This window comes from Apium graveolens, chromosome 1 (assembly GCF_009905375.1).
Source record: "Apium graveolens cultivar Ventura chromosome 1, ASM990537v1, whole genome shotgun sequence".
In the NCBI taxonomy this organism is placed as follows: domain Eukaryota; kingdom Viridiplantae; phylum Streptophyta; class Magnoliopsida; order Apiales; family Apiaceae; genus Apium; species Apium graveolens.
This window is the reverse complement of record NC_133647.1, coordinates 196,771,527-196,783,947: the sequence shown is the minus strand read 5'-3', so window position 1 is coordinate 196,783,947 and position 12,421 is coordinate 196,771,527. Positions and strand designations below refer to the sequence as shown.

The window sequence follows — 12,421 nt, the reverse complement described above, 5'->3', positions numbered from 1 at the left end:
CCCTTCTTCAATCACCTTAAAAAAAAGTTTGGTTCAGGAATAGACTCAGTTCTCGAGTAACCAAGTTCCGATAATAAAACAGCCTTCTCTTTTTGAGTAACAAATTTGCTTACATATAAAAATTATTTCTTCATCTTTTTGCATGCAAGTCATGGCTCAAGAGAAGATTGGAATTGCCAAAGATGTCACTGAAGTAAGTATGCACACACACATACACAAAAACATAAGTGCATCTTTCTGTTTCTTGTAATGTTACTCATAGTTAACTTATTTTTCTTGGGCTAAAGTTTAAAATTGTTTTGAACAGTTGATTGGCAAAACACCATTAGTGTATCTTAACCATGTAACATATGGCTGTGTTGGCCTTGTTGCTGCTAAGTTAGAAATGATGGAGCCATGCTCTAGTGTTAAAGACAGGTATTTTATATTGATATTTGATCTCTCCCTGTTTTTTTCTGATTCAAATTTGTATTTTTTGAGCTTATATAGTATTGTTGATGTGTGATTGTTTTTGTTAATGAAATTGGTGTTGTTTTTGTTGTGCAGGATTGGATATAGTATGATTACTGATGCTGAGGCTAAGGGCCTTATCACTCCTGGAGAGGTTAATTTTATTCTCTATGAGCGCGGTTGAATGCAATATCTATGAATTTTCCTGTTATCCAATTAATGATATTGTAGAGGGGAGGTGATATTGTAGTAAACTCTGATTGTACACTGATGATCAGACTCTGATGGTAGAGATTCTGATGGTCACTCTGACAGTATCAAACTAGTTCCTAACAAAAATTTTGTCGTTGTGTTGAAGAGTGTCCTGATTGAGGCTACTAGTGGAAATACTGGCATTGGATTGGCTTTCATGGCAGCAGCTAAGGGATACAAGCTTATAATTACTATGTCTGCTTCAATGAGTCTCGAGAGAAGGATTATTCTCCGAGCTTTTGGAGTTGAGTTGATTTTGACAGATCCTGCTAAGGGAACGAAAGGTGCTATTCAGAAGGCTGAAGAGATATTGGCTAAAACACCTAATGGTTACATTCTTCAGCAGTTTGAGAACCCTACAAACCCAAAGGTGTGATTTACTGGTTAGATTCGAGTCTTACAATTAAAATCTTTAATTTTATCTTACAATGTAGATCCATTATGAAACCACTGGACCGGAGATCTGGAGAGACTCCTATGGAAAAGTTGATGCCTTTGTTTCTGGCATTGGTACTGGGGGAACAATAACAGGTTCCGGAAAGTTCCTTAAAGAGCAAAACCCTGCTATCAAGGTTAGCTACAAAATACCTTTTCCCAGTTATATGTGATGTGAACTCCACTGTGTACTCATCGATATTTTTTAGGGACTGAAGTTGCACTACCCTTTTAAATCTCTTTTTTCTTTCTTACAAAATCAGCTCTATGGCGTAGAACCTGTTGAAAGTGCTGTTCTATCAGGAGGAAAGCCTGGTAAGGTTTTGATGGTAGATCAGTAACAACTGATATTTCTATTTGTTAACTGGTTAATCGAATTATCATATGGATCCAGTTAGACCATATATCCTCATTACGATGATGATCTTATTTCTCCAAAAAGAGGTTTACTATAGACCTAATGCATACATCTTCTAATGCCTAAGGTGCGCATAAGATCCAGGGAATTGGAGCTGGTTTTATCCCTGCAATACTGGACGTCGACCTTCTTGATGAAGTTGTTCAGGTTAGACTACAGGAAATTATTGTGTTCCCTCTGTAAAGATTCATTCAATTTATCTGTTAGCTATCACCAGATTCAACCATGCGCTTAGCCTCTTTCTGAAAAGAAAAGACATTATTTCTGATTCATTAGCACTACCATAGAATAATCTCTAAGTTCAATGAAAAAAATGACAGTGTTTTAATGTTTCTGTCATTTATAGGTGTCAACTGATGAAGCCCTAGAAACTGCAAAACTTCTTGCCTTAAAAGAAGGATTGATGGTAAGTCTGATCATTTATGCACTCTAAATGGATCTCTTTCGGGACTTCTGTGTCGTCTAGAACAAGCATCTGATTGTTAAGTATCGTTTACAGGTGGGAATATCATCTGGTGCTGCAGCTGCAGCTGCTATTAAAATCGCAAAGAGGCCAGAAAGTGCAGGAAAATTGATAGTTGTAAGTTTGCTTTCGTTTTCTTTTCGAACACCAAACACCTCTATGTATATGACACCATCTGGAGTGGAGGAGATGCCATTATCCATCTTCAAGAAACAATTAAGAAACAATGTGAATCAAGTAATTTATGTGGTCAATGACTATCTACAGACTCTACAGACTACAAAGCTAGGCTTCTAAAGATGTGTTCAAGATTTGTTTAAGTAATTTTTTTTAGATATCTTTTAGATGCCTAGAGTACTTTCCTCACTCGTCTCCTCTCGACAACTCTGCAGGCTATTTTTCCCAGTTTTGGAGAGCGATATCTGTCTACAGTGCTATTTGAATCAGTGAGACATGAAGCTGAAAACATGTCTTTTGAGATTTAAGTCTGAGAATCTGGATGCACCGCAGTATAACATGGAATGAGCTTTACATTATATAATTTGATGGATTGATTGTTACAAAAAGAACTAAAATGTGTTCTGTTTTATGTTTCAAGTTTTTTTCTTTTGTACATGACTTGTGTTATATTTCGGCTACAAATCTTTTTCTTTTTGCGTGTATTAATCTTTGTAGAACTTAAGATATTATTACATCCAATATTTGTGTGAATAGCAAAGAGAACCAGAGATACTACTACACCATGAGATCGCCCTGCTCAATGTCCCTATGAGGTTGTTTTGTACATGACTTGTGTTATAGTTTATTTCAGCTGCAAATTTTTCGGGTTAAACAAAGTAGATGAGTGATTGCGTCTAAATAATCCAAGTATATTACTCATTACAAATTTGATCCAAAGTGATCATTGATTTACTTACTTAATTTGATTATTTCGATAAAATCAAAAATTGAAATCACCTAAAATTAAAAAATGGCAACATAGGATGGTAAAGCTTGTTTTGAGCTTCAATATGATTACTAAAATTTTCTATTTAGCTCACAAGATTATGATAAAATTTGGCTTTGATTTTCCGACTTGAGTTATTTTCAAAACTTTGAATATTAGAAACGAGATTTGATCATGATTTTGTGAGTCAAAAAACAAGTTTTAATAATCATATTGAAGCCCAGAAACACTCCTACCCTCCCGTGTTAACATTTTTCGATTTTGGCTAATTTCAGTTTTTAACTTTAACGAAATGATCAAATTAAGTTAATTGATTATCATTTTGAGTCAAATTTCCAATAAGTGACCTACTATAGTTTTTTGGATGCGGTAAGTCACTTACCTGATATTTAACCCCAAATTTTTCCTTTTTGCGTGTATTAATCTTTGTGGAACCGAAGATATTACATCCGATTTTATATATTAATCTTTATATCCATTACTTCAAATTGTATACGTTTTGAAGTGCTTGGGATTCTTGATTTATTATCCTTCCACGGTTTTTGTCATTTCTGGAGAGATGTTAATTTGCTTAATGTTTGTTGAAGCCATTTTGGAAAACGAGATCGTTTTAGTGGATTTCCAAGTTCATTTTTCAATCTTCAAAGCAGTTATTTTCTTCTCCATGATAGTTATGTCCAGGTAAGCCCTATATGAATAATGCCATAGGCTCAGGCTCGACCTAATTTTTTAAATTATGTTATCAAAGTTTATTCTTTTAGTTAAAATTTTTACACTTTTTATATATTGTGCACATACACACAAGTCGGGGGTCTTTCGGGAAAGTCTCTTCATTCTTACGAATGAGGGGAATGCTGCGTAGATCTTAACCTCCCCAGACCCTCGAAGTATGTTTGGTTTGATTTGCTTTGGGTTACCCTCGGCATTGCCGTAAAGAGGGAAAGAGATACCACTACACCATGAGATCGCCCTGCGTAATGTCCCTATGAGGTTGTTTTTGCAAATGGGACCGAAACAGATACGATGGTACGGAGTAGTTGATTTTGCATGGGAATATGAAAGATATGATTCATTCGGCTGAGCTTTCCAGCCAGAAGCCCCCAAAGCCAAAGGGCCCAAACCACTAGCATTTGTTTTGACTCGGTACGAAACAATAATTTGTTGTGTGACTTTTCAGACTTACAAGAGACATTTTATTGTCTTGCATTCTCATATAATCTATTTCATTTTCGATTACATATAGTAACAAATTTTAATTATTAATTTAAAAACAAAATTGTACATTTCTTTTATTTAGTAAATAATAAAAGCTTAATGAAATATTTTAAAGTAATTTTCTAGTACAATCACAATTATTCAATATTATTCCATAGAAGAATTATATTTAATTTTTTTTTTCAAATTTCAATTGTTAAATTTTTTATTATATTTAAATATAATTATTATTTTACATTAGCAACGAATTTTATATTCTTTAAAATAAAATTTTATAATTTTTGATAAAATTCTAAAATAATATTAATTTTTTTTACGATTTTTCATATGAAAGGGCTCCCTCGTAATCATGTTTAATAATCTATTTAAAGGTGTTTAAATTTTATGGAGTTCACGATTTGAAATCTGCAAATAAAATATACATTATACATAATTACCAATTCTTTATTTTTCTCTCAACTTATCTGTTTCTTAAACATCATAACGGGGTTTTTACCCGTTTATTCGGTAAAAAACCTCAATCCTTTTATTTGTTTTGTTTAATTTATTTATTTTAATGATCCTCTTAGGTGAAGAATTTATATCCTCTTGATTGGGGCTTTGGGTTGGTTATTTTCCGATTCAAACGAGACTTATTGGAGTCGAGAATTTACGGCCGATTTTGTGATTCCTATTGTTAGATTTAAGTGTTTTTTATTTTTCATTTATTCCCGTTTATTTTATTTCAATTTTTAAATTGTATTATTGGGGTGTTTTCTATCCCTAGATGGAAGATTTGTTTTTCGCTTCTTGATTGTAAGTGTGGTCTTAATTCAGTGATGAAATTGGTCAAACAATAATTTTTTCGGGATATGATGAATAGGGTACCAGTAATTAAACGAGAATATATGAATAATACTTGTATTTGTATGTACATCATCTTCAAAATATCAGTTAACTGTATTTTCATGGAAACAACCGATTATAATTTAGTGTTTGTTCGATTCGATTATTAATATAGATGTCATATGACTTTTATTAGTAAATTGACATCTTTGTTCTTAAAAAAAATTATGAATATAAAATAATTTCTTTGAGGGGCTTAATATTTGGTACTACAAAAAATTTGTAGTTCACAACTGCTACGTCAGCCACCAAACTATATATTTTTTGTTGTGTTTACGCTCGTAATTGTAAGTTCTTCTCGAAAACAACTATTCCATTATAATTAATAAAATAAAAACTTTCTGTCAAAAAATTTAATACTCTCTTCGTCCCGTACTATATTTCTCATTTTGACTTTTTACACTGTTCATGTTAAGCGATTGACTATTAATTTACGTCTAATCTATAAGATCAAATATAGTCATAAGTGATCTTGTTGATCTTGTTGTATTCGTATTTATGAGCACTTTAATACAATAAATTTTTTATATTTAATACTACAGTAGGACCTCGATATATGAATATTCGATAAACGAATAATTTTGCCAAATGAATACTTTTTTTGGTCCCAACATAATAGAGGCAGTGTGTTTTTTACCTCGATAAATGAATAATCTCGATTAATGAATAAAATATATCGGTCCTGAGGGTATTCATTTATCGAGATTTAACTGTAATACGAAATTAAAGATATTAACAATTAAAGTATATATTTATAAACGTGTTCAAAACAAAAAAGAAACGTTTTTAAGTACGTTGCCGGTATAAAAAAATCGTGTTCATGTTACCAAAACTTAGTCGAGGTCATCTCAATGTTTTGATTCTCTTCATAATTGGAGCATAAGAATCATCGACAACGGCGTCCAATTCCCGTATCTTCACAATATTTTATTTTAATTATTATAATATTTATATCCCCTTGTGGGCCATACAATAAATAGGATAAATGTTATATTTGCGAGACGTGGAAACGTAATTATTGATTTTGTTGACCTTAATTTAAAAATCCCATACTAAGTATATTATTTAATATATTATTGAATATCTTCTCCTTTATTTATTTATTTATTATTGAGAAATTGCCCCATTTTTTTCAAAATATTTATATGTCATTATATAGTTACTCCCTCCGTCCCATAAAACAATTCATATTTTAACTTCTAACACTATTCATGGTAAACGATTAAATACTAATTTACGTCTAATTTATAAGATCAAATATAGTCATGAGCGATCTTGTTAGATTCGTATTTATGAGTACTTTAATACAATGAAGTTTTTATATTTAATAATAATACGAAATTAAAGATATTAACAATCAAAAGTGTGCATTTACAAACGTCTCCAACACAAATAGAAAACGTTTTTAGGGACGGAGAGTAGTAAGTTTTCAAATAATACCTTTTAAAAAAACGAATAATGATACGAGATCTCTTATATATAGCTATCACAAACTAAAATCGGTAATTTGTTATGATATATTATTTGAATTTTTTTTAGATAAATAGTAATATTTTTTATTATTTTATACATAGAAGCGGATTGCTTGCAAATTATCTCTATTCATATTCATGTCAATTTTTCGTGTTAAATACGGCGAAATGTTATTTTCAGAGCAATTTTTTATTTTCGGGGCAAGTGAGGGATGAAATGACATAATTGACCCCTCTGAATAGTGAATACACATAAATAATTCTTGAAACAAATCAATACAAGGGTAATTTGATTCTTTCACTATTTTTTATTCTGAAAATAAAAAATGCTCTAAAAATAACATTTCCGTAAATACCAAGTGCAAATGAGGTGTGATTGCTGAATTATCGGATCAAGTCTGCAACTCTTTTAAAATGCTTCTTTGAATGATCCGGTTAATTAAAAAATCTGGACATTGTTAATCATATACAGTACAAAATGGAGTTCAAGAGAATCAAGACTCTTTCAAGAAATGTACTAAAAAAATTATTTTTTCAAACATATAACTTGTTATATTCAAAAGTCTCAACTTTCGATCAGGACCTTAACGATAAAAATATTTTTCTTAAAAATTATTGATATTTCTAGATGACAACTCACTTTTTAAAGAGATAATTTAAACAATGTCCAGCAAATAAAAGTAAAAAGTGAGTTTCTTGTATATAAACAAGAAAGTTTATAAATCTCATAAGTGCTATAACTTGCTTGCAATCTTGCATATAATTTTTTTTTGACATTGCTTATCTGCTTTTTGCTAGCAAATCATGGCTCAAGAGAAGATTGGAATTGCCAAAGATGTCACTGAAGTAAGTATGCTCATACACACACTAACACACACACACACAAACATAGTACATTTTTTGTTTCTTGTAATGTTACTTATGTAGTTAAACTTAGTTTTCTTGAACTTATGTTTAAAAATTGTTTGAACAGCTGATTGGAAAAACACCATTAGTGTATCTTAACCATGTGACAGATGGTTGTGTTGGCCGTGTTGCTGCTAAGTTAGAAATGATGGAGCCATGCTCTAGTGTTAAAGACAGGTACTGCTTTGTATTGATCTCTGATCTCTCCCTGGTTTTTTTATTCAAACTTGTATGTTTTGAGCAGATATAGTGTTGTTGGTGTTGATTGTTTTTGTTGATGAAGTTGGTGTTGTTTTGTTGTGCAGGATTGGATATAGTATGATTACTGATGCTGAGGCTAAGGGCCTTATCACTCCTGGAGAGGTTAGTCTTTTTCTTGATGTTCTTGTATTTGCTTTAGTCTCCCTAGCACTAAGAAATATCGAAAAATTCGAAAAAGTATAAGGTTATGACTGACTCTGGTTTATTGGTGTGGTCTGTAAGAGGCTTAATTTTGACATCCAGAAAGGGATAGCAGATTGCTTGAATTTAGCTTGGAAATAATTTATTTGTTGTGGACTTTCTGAAGTTTGATTTTACATATTTAAGCAATGAATGGAAATATCGAAAGCTAGCATTGCCTATATATTTTTCTTCATTTTCAGTTGTTTTTTGATTTTGTGTTAGCTAGTGATTTAAGTTTCTGCGTTTTGCTATCTATGATTTATGCAAGTGAGGATGTAATTAGATCTAATTCAGGTTTTTTTTGGTTGTGTTGAAGAGTGTCCTGATTGAGCCTACTAGTGGAAATACTGGTATTGGATTGGCTTTCATGGCAGCAGCTAAGGGATATAAGCTTATCATTACTATGCCTGCTTCAATGAGTCTTGAAAGAAAGATTATTCTCCGCGCTTTTGGGGCTGAGTTGATTTTAACAGATCCTGCTAAAGGAATGAAAGGTGCTATTCAGAAGGCTGAAGAGATAATGGCTAAAACACCTAATTCTTACATTCTTCAGCAGTTTGAGAACCCTGCAAACCCGAAGGTATTAATTTTCTAGTTATCCACTTCCTTTGATTTTGTTTGTCCTAAACTGAAAACTCTGTTGCTGTTATACAATGTAGATACATTATGAAACCACTGGACCGGAGATTTGGAAAGGCTCTGATGGGAAAATTGACGCCTTTGTTTCTGGCATTGGTACTGGGGGAACAATAACTGGTTCCGGGAAGTTCCTTAAAGAGCAAAACCCTGCTATCAAGGTTAGCTAATTAATAGCTACAACATATTAATGCCAGATTATATGTGATTTAACCTCCACTGTGTGTACTATTCGACATTTGTTAGAGACTGAAAAGTTGCATTCCCCTTTAAATTCTCTTTTTTTCTCTTACAATATCAGCTGTATGGTGTTGAACCTGTTGAGAGTGCTATACTATCAGGAGGAAAGCCTGGTAAGATTTTGTTGACAGATCTTGTATATAATATTAATACGTTAACTGCATAATTCTTTCATTATCTGCTCTTTTCCGGTTTAGAAGTGTAGATATTCAGAACGTTAACTATACCAAATAAGCTGAAGCATCAGAAGCGGAATATGATAATAAACTGCACAAGCTTGAAGTAGAATATTAAGTTCTCCCAATCTTGAAATAGTTATAATAGTCCACATATCGAATTCAGTTTTCTAGATATTAGGATGGAGTATATAAATAGCTGCAACTGCAGATAAAATTCATTATAAACTGATTATAATAACTTCTTATTCCTCCAAAAATTGGATCCAGTACACAGACTATATAGATCATCTTATTTCTTTAGAAAGATGTTTATCGCTCAGTAAACCTAATGCATACATCTTCTAATGCCTAAGGTCCGCATAAGATCCAAGGAATTGGAGCTGGTTTTATTCCTGGAGTACTGGACGTCGACCTTATTGATGAGGTTGTTCAGGTAAGGTTACAGGAAATCATTGTGCTTCCTATAGAAAGTTCTATAGCAATATATACTTTGTACTCAAGCTGTAATGCTGTTTCTGTCATTTAACAGGTGTCAAGTGATGAAGCCATAGAAACTGCAAAACTTCTTGCCGTAAAAGAAGGATTGCTGGTAAGTTTAACCATTTTTACACTCAAAATGGATCTCTTTCGGACTTCTATGTTGCCTAGAACAATTTGCAATGTATGATGTTCTGTTCAGTTTATCTGCATCTGATTGTTAAGTATCTGTTACAGGTGGGAATATCATCCGGTGCTGCAGCTGCAGCTGCTATTAAAATCGCAAAGAGGCCAGAAAGTGCAGGAAAATTGATAGTTGTAAGCTTGTTTATTTTCATTATGAACACCAAACAACTATACTTGGGAAATTAGCTTGTCATCATCCATCTGCAAGAATGCTGCTACTTAATCGTTTTTAATGTATCCTATAAACAGTTAAGCTGACAGTTCGGTAGTGTTTAAGATTTAACATTTACGAAATTATGTGATACTATCGATAAACAAGAAACTAGCTAAAGCAACTAATCATGTATTCCTATGGGGTCAGTGACTAATACCAGACTTAGCTTCTAAAAAATTGTAATATTTTCTTATACTTATCTCCTATCGACGCCTTTTCAGGTTATCTTCCCGAGTTTTGGAGAGCGATATCTGTCTTCAGTGCTATTTGAATCAGTGAGACAGGAAGCTGAAAACATGTCCTTCGAGATCTAAGTCTGAGTTTTAAAGATTGAAGTGCAAGATAATATCGGATGGGCTCTTCCATTCGATATATTGTTTTTTACAAAAATCACTAAGATGTGTTCTGTTTTATGTTTTTTTTTTGTTTTCTGCAAAGAGAGATGATTGGTGCTTCGTTGCAAGCCTACAGTTTGTTAATGACTTGTGTTAAATTTCCATAAATAAATTTTCTCTTTTTGCATTTATTAATCTTTCTAGAACTGAGGATTAAAGAAGTAGTTAACATGTAACACAAAACAAGCCTGTAGTATGCCTTAATTTAGTTCTGTCTTTGAATCTCAATCCTTCTGATCTTGAGACCTTGTTCCCAGGCAATGATTTGAGCAAGCCATTTTGGTTTTCCAGCCGATAACATTAAGTATCCGGTACTAAATGTTGGCACCACTCCACAACTATATCCGATCACCAAAGCTTCCCAGGTAAAGCCACTAAAAGAATTATCATTCTCATCTTCTTCTTGGTCTGGTGTCCCAATATCGTTTTCACACTTTCTGGACAACGGATTTCCACACAGTCTCGTGTTACCAATGTAGCTATCGTTGTCAAATGTACTGAATTGAGGCCCTTGTGGAATATGACCGCTAAGTTGATTGTGAGACAGATTTAAACGTGCAAGTGTATATATACTGCTGAGTTGTTGAGGAATTTCTCCTTCGAGATGGTTGAATGAGGGGTCTAAGGCCTCCAACACCGACATCTTGCCAATCAAGGATGGTATGCTGCCTGTCAGATCATTGTGAGATAAATTGAAATGTCGAAGTGCCACTAGATTTCCAATGTATTCAGTAATTTTCCCTTCAAACTTGTTCCTCATTACATCAATGGTTGTGAATATAGTTAAAATCTTTACTAGCTCCATGTCTACTCCTTTGATCACTAGAACTGGGAATCAGTGTAATCCAGAAATTTTCCCTCAATTTGATTGTTTGATAGATCAAGATATTGAATGATCTTTGCATATCTCAAGAAATGTGGAAATTCTTTCAGTTTGCAAACTGATAAGCCCAATCTCTTAAGCTTAGAATGAAGTGTGAACTGTGTGGTTGTGCCTGTACTTCTTACTGATAGATTATTGTTAAAGAGAAAAAGACTCTCTAGGTTTTCAAGACCTGCAACCGATTATAACCTAAATCCATTGTTGTTAATGATGGATGCTCAAACAACCAAAGTGAGGGCAGGGGTCCAGAAAGTGAATTATTTGACAGATATAAAGTATTGAGTTCCTTAAGACTGGCAACCGAAGAGGGGAACTGGCCAATGAAGTTGTTGTAAGATAGGTCAAGAACTCTGAGGTTTGTAAAGTTCGCTACAAAATCTGGGATTTGGCCACTCAGACGATTGTTCCAGAGCAACAAGTCAGTCAAGTGAGTGAGGTTCCATATTGATCTTGGTATCGGCCCAAACAAATTGCAGTTTCTCAGATACAAAAAGGTTAATGACTCCAGGTAACCTAGTGAATCAGGTTTGCCTTCATATAGGTTTAAGCCTCCAAGATAAAGATTTCTGAGACTACCACTACTTCCCCACTTAACCTTAGGTAATACAACAGTGAGGTTACTATATACTGTATTGTCGAAATCCAGTACTTCTAAATTTGGAAGGTGGAGAACCTCCTGTGGTAATACTCAGTGCAGACCAGTATTCCCAAGGTTAAGATATCTCAGTGAAGTAGATAAATTCTGCGGTAGAGCAGACGAGATGTAAACTCCTTCGAGATTAAGCACTCTCAGTTGAGATAAATTGTGCAATAGTGATTCAAACACATCATATTCAAGCGCAAGTTTAGCAAACGATTTAGAGAGATCAAGTGAGACCAATTTATGCAGACGAGAGATTTCAGATGGTACATTCCCTGAAAATCCAGTATTAGAGAGGTTGAGATGTGTCAAACTCAAACCTGTTGCAAACAAACCGAATTCTCGAGGGAACTGATTCGACAGAGAAAAGTTGTTTCCGAAAAGGTTCATGTAACGGAAAATCTTTGGCGCAATATTCGGATGCGGATGCGGATGATATGCTGACAAGTTCTGCATGAACTGAAACAATGCAATTTTTTGCATGTGTGGACTTAAATGTATAGCAGCTGATGAAGCAACCAGTTGATGCAAGAAGATGTACATTGTCATGCTTCTAACAAAGCACATAAATCTCAACTTATTCATTTTGGCTTTTAAGTTTGTGTAGCATGGATAGATTATGCATCAGTCATAACCAAATTTCATTATATACTTAAAGCTAGAGCCGTCAATTTCGTACACGACA

General features: G+C 33.4%; 3 protein-coding genes across 3 annotated transcripts; 2 read left to right on the top strand and 1 right to left on the bottom strand.

Moving 5' to 3' along the window:
- Window positions 1-24: 24 nt before the first annotated feature.
- On the top strand, window positions 25-2,699 carry LOC141723849 (cysteine synthase-like). The gene is made up of 10 exons (XM_074525775.1): window positions 25-193; window positions 308-417; window positions 547-604; window positions 809-1,072; window positions 1,137-1,274; window positions 1,401-1,452; window positions 1,623-1,702; window positions 1,902-1,961; window positions 2,055-2,135; window positions 2,411-2,699. Exons 1-10 carry the CDS (start codon window positions 143-145, stop codon window positions 2,501-2,503), a joined length of 987 nt encoding a protein of 328 aa, XP_074381876.1. The 5' UTR covers window positions 25-142; the 3' UTR covers window positions 2,504-2,699.
- A 4,300-nt stretch (window positions 2,700-6,999) lies between these two features.
- On the top strand, window positions 7,000-10,344 carry LOC141676925 (cysteine synthase). Its single transcript, XM_074482643.1, has 11 exons — window positions 7,000-7,050; window positions 7,335-7,382; window positions 7,510-7,619; window positions 7,748-7,805; window positions 8,203-8,466; window positions 8,546-8,683; window positions 8,824-8,875; window positions 9,295-9,374; window positions 9,471-9,530; window positions 9,656-9,736; window positions 10,040-10,344. The coding sequence occupies exons 1-11, from the start codon at window positions 7,015-7,017 to the stop codon at window positions 10,130-10,132; spliced, it is 1,020 nt and encodes a 339-aa protein (XP_074338744.1). The 5' UTR covers window positions 7,000-7,014; the 3' UTR covers window positions 10,133-10,344.
- A 74-nt stretch (window positions 10,345-10,418) lies between these two features.
- On the bottom strand, window positions 10,419-11,018 carry LOC141715005 (receptor-like protein 9DC3). Its single transcript, XM_074518493.1, has one exon. The coding sequence runs from the start codon at window positions 11,016-11,018 to the stop codon at window positions 10,419-10,421; it is 600 nt and encodes a 199-aa protein (XP_074374594.1).
- Between the last annotated feature and the right edge of the window lie 1,403 nt (window positions 11,019-12,421).

Bases quoted from the DNA above. Each gene is read 5' to 3' on its own strand.
- LOC141723849 (XM_074525775.1), top strand. From the start codon at position 143: ATGCAAGTCATGGCTCAAGAGAAGATTGGAATTGCCAAAGATGTCACT. The intron at 1,703-1,901 runs GTTAGACTACAG...TGTCATTTATAG, and splicing joins TTCTTGATGAAGTTGTTCAG to GTGTCAACTGATGAAGCCCT. The intron at 1,962-2,054 runs GTAAGTCTGATC...TATCGTTTACAG, and splicing joins CCTTAAAAGAAGGATTGATG to GTGGGAATATCATCTGGTGC.
- LOC141676925 (XM_074482643.1), top strand. From the start codon at position 7,015: ATGGAGTTCAAGAGAATCAAGACTCTTTCAAGAAAT. The intron at 8,684-8,823 runs GTTAGCTAATTA...TTACAATATCAG, and splicing joins AGCAAAACCCTGCTATCAAG to CTGTATGGTGTTGAACCTGT. The intron at 8,876-9,294 runs GTAAGATTTTGT...CTAATGCCTAAG, and splicing joins ACTATCAGGAGGAAAGCCTG to GTCCGCATAAGATCCAAGGA.
- LOC141715005 (XM_074518493.1), bottom strand. From the start codon at position 11,018: ATGGAGCTAGTAAAGATTTTAACTATATTCACAACCATTGATGTAATG.